This window comes from Zingiber officinale, chromosome 1A, assembly GCF_018446385.1.
Source record: "Zingiber officinale cultivar Zhangliang chromosome 1A, Zo_v1.1, whole genome shotgun sequence".
Classification (NCBI taxonomy): Eukaryota; Viridiplantae; Streptophyta; class Magnoliopsida; order Zingiberales; family Zingiberaceae; genus Zingiber; species Zingiber officinale.
In genome coordinates this window covers 175,944,541-175,946,686 of record NC_055987.1, presented here as the reverse complement: position 1 = coordinate 175,946,686, position 2,146 = coordinate 175,944,541, and the positions used below count along the sequence as shown (strand labels likewise).

The 2,146-nt window shown below is 38.9% G+C and overlaps 1 protein-coding gene across 1 annotated transcript; it reads right to left on the bottom strand.

Annotated features, from left to right (window-relative positions):
- Positions 1-1,205: 1,205 nt before the first annotated feature.
- Positions 1,206-1,766, bottom strand: LOC122012616 (auxin-responsive protein SAUR36-like). Its single transcript, XM_042569220.1, has one exon. The coding sequence runs from the start codon at positions 1,735-1,737 to the stop codon at positions 1,474-1,476; it is 264 nt and encodes an 87-aa protein (XP_042425154.1). The 5' UTR covers positions 1,738-1,766; the 3' UTR covers positions 1,206-1,473.
- Positions 1,767-2,146: the final 380 nt, after the last annotated feature.

Here is a 2,146-nt window from a genome sequence, read left to right as displayed (position 1 = left end):
ATTTAATATTTCTATCCATGAGATCTTTATTCTGATCTAAATATTATTTTATCTAACAATAAATAAAATTTATATTTTATAACTTTCTATTATTAAATAGAAAATAGAAATAAAAAGATACTATGGAAGAATAAAAAGAAAGACCTTAGATTTTTCTTTATGGTTTGAACTAGTTTTGATGAGCCCTATAATGTGGTAAGAAGTTGATTTGCTCGTCCCCAGTGCTCCTGTCAATCCGTTTCTAGGTCAATACGGAGAAGGTAAATCACGGGTGGCTACTAGCCATTAGTGCAAATGGCCAAGACATGGGGGAGGTTATGCTCGGTTATGTCGAATTTCGACCCCAAGACCTTATGCGACAATACCTCATATTTTAACCATTGCACCGCCCCGAGAGGACTTGATGAGCCCTATAATGATACAAAGAAAGCAAGACAATGCAATTATTGTATTGTCAATAAAATCTTAAAAAACACTATAAGAGGAAGAAGATAAAGGGTTGAGGACTGCTCTTGTAGTTGATGCTGCATTTCTTAATTGTTGAAGAATAGAAAGGAGAAAAAAAATTGTTGTGCTTGAAAATAGGAGTGAAAAAAATTACAAATTTAATATCATTAGAGAAGAGAAAGAGAAAAAGAAAATGAGGAAGAAAATGAAGGAAAAAATAAAATAAAAGGATGGACGAAGGGATGACATATGATATGTTCAGGCTACAACATGAGTAGGGAGAAAAGGAAGAAGAAAAATAATGAAATTGAAGTTTCCTCAAAAATATTCTAAGTCATTTTAAATTGATTCAACTCGAATAAATCTAGATCAGGATAAATCGAGAAGTACACATGGCGACTAGTCCAGAAGCCTAGTATTCTTTGGTTACGCTTCTTATTTGGAGAAAAAATTCCTACAAATACACCGTAGCTGAGATTCAAATCATGGATGCCTGAGTGATAATTTGGATGTCTTACCGTGGTACTATAGTTCCGAGGGCTGATTCAATTTTAATTTAGTACCATCACTTCGTGTCCTATGTATGATTTAATCCATCTATTTATTATTATATATTTTATTTAAAAAATTTAATACTTTTATGATATCATTGGATAACTTAGGTAGTAAGCCGGATCAATTTCAATTTTTTCATGCTTTTAAATATATAGTATTATTTTAAAAAAAATTGTGGGAGGAGACCCCTCGTCCCCACGTGACTAGACCACTGTAGCAGATAATGCTACATGCCTCAGTAGCCACTTCATTTTCGATGATTGTCCACTCTCTGTCATCTTTTATATCATTCTCCATCGTCTTCCACCTTCTGTATCATCTCCGTCAACTTAATCTCTTACAATCCTGCGCTTTTCCCCAGCCTCTCCGTCCTCGAATGGACAAGGACACGACCATAATTACCATAACTTCAGGAAGAACTAAATAATAACAATCAGAATCAGGAATTTAATTAATATAATAATTCATTAGTTAATTCATGAGCTTCCTTCGCCTCCGGGTCGACGCGTGTCCCAACTCCGCGATGACTTGCTCCATGAAGTCGCCGTCACAGGGCAGCGTGATCGGCCGATCGGCAGCCGGCAGCCCAAACTCCTCCTCCGACCACCGGAAGAGCTCCACGAAGATGCTGCTCTTCAAGTAGGCGATCGGCACCACGAAGCGCCGCCCCTCCTTGGTGTACACCGCGAAGTGCCCCTTGGGCGCCACCGCCGCCGTCCTCTGCCGCTCCGCCATCGAAGGAAGACGTATGCGTACGTAATGGATCACCGTGAGGGCCGGGGGAAGTGGAGCGACTTGTTCGGGTTTAAATAGATAGCGGCGCTGAGGGAGGAGGGGAGAGGGTGCAAAGGCACGTGGAGTTTGTGGCGTCTTCCCAAGGCTACATTGGCAGATCTAACTTTGCAAATTTTTTGTTTTTGTTTTTTATTTTCATTTTATCAAGTCGGCGTCTTCACTGAGTTAAGGGTGTTGTAACTGGTACCCGATAGCTGGGTGGGCTCACAGCTCTGTTTTAGGTCTAAGATTTTATTTATGTGCTCTGTTTAAAAGGTCTCAAGGTCTCGTAATAGAGATATCTTTTTTTTTTTAATTCATATTTTTTTCTATATCTTTCGAATATTTTTAGTAATCCTTCTCTGAGACG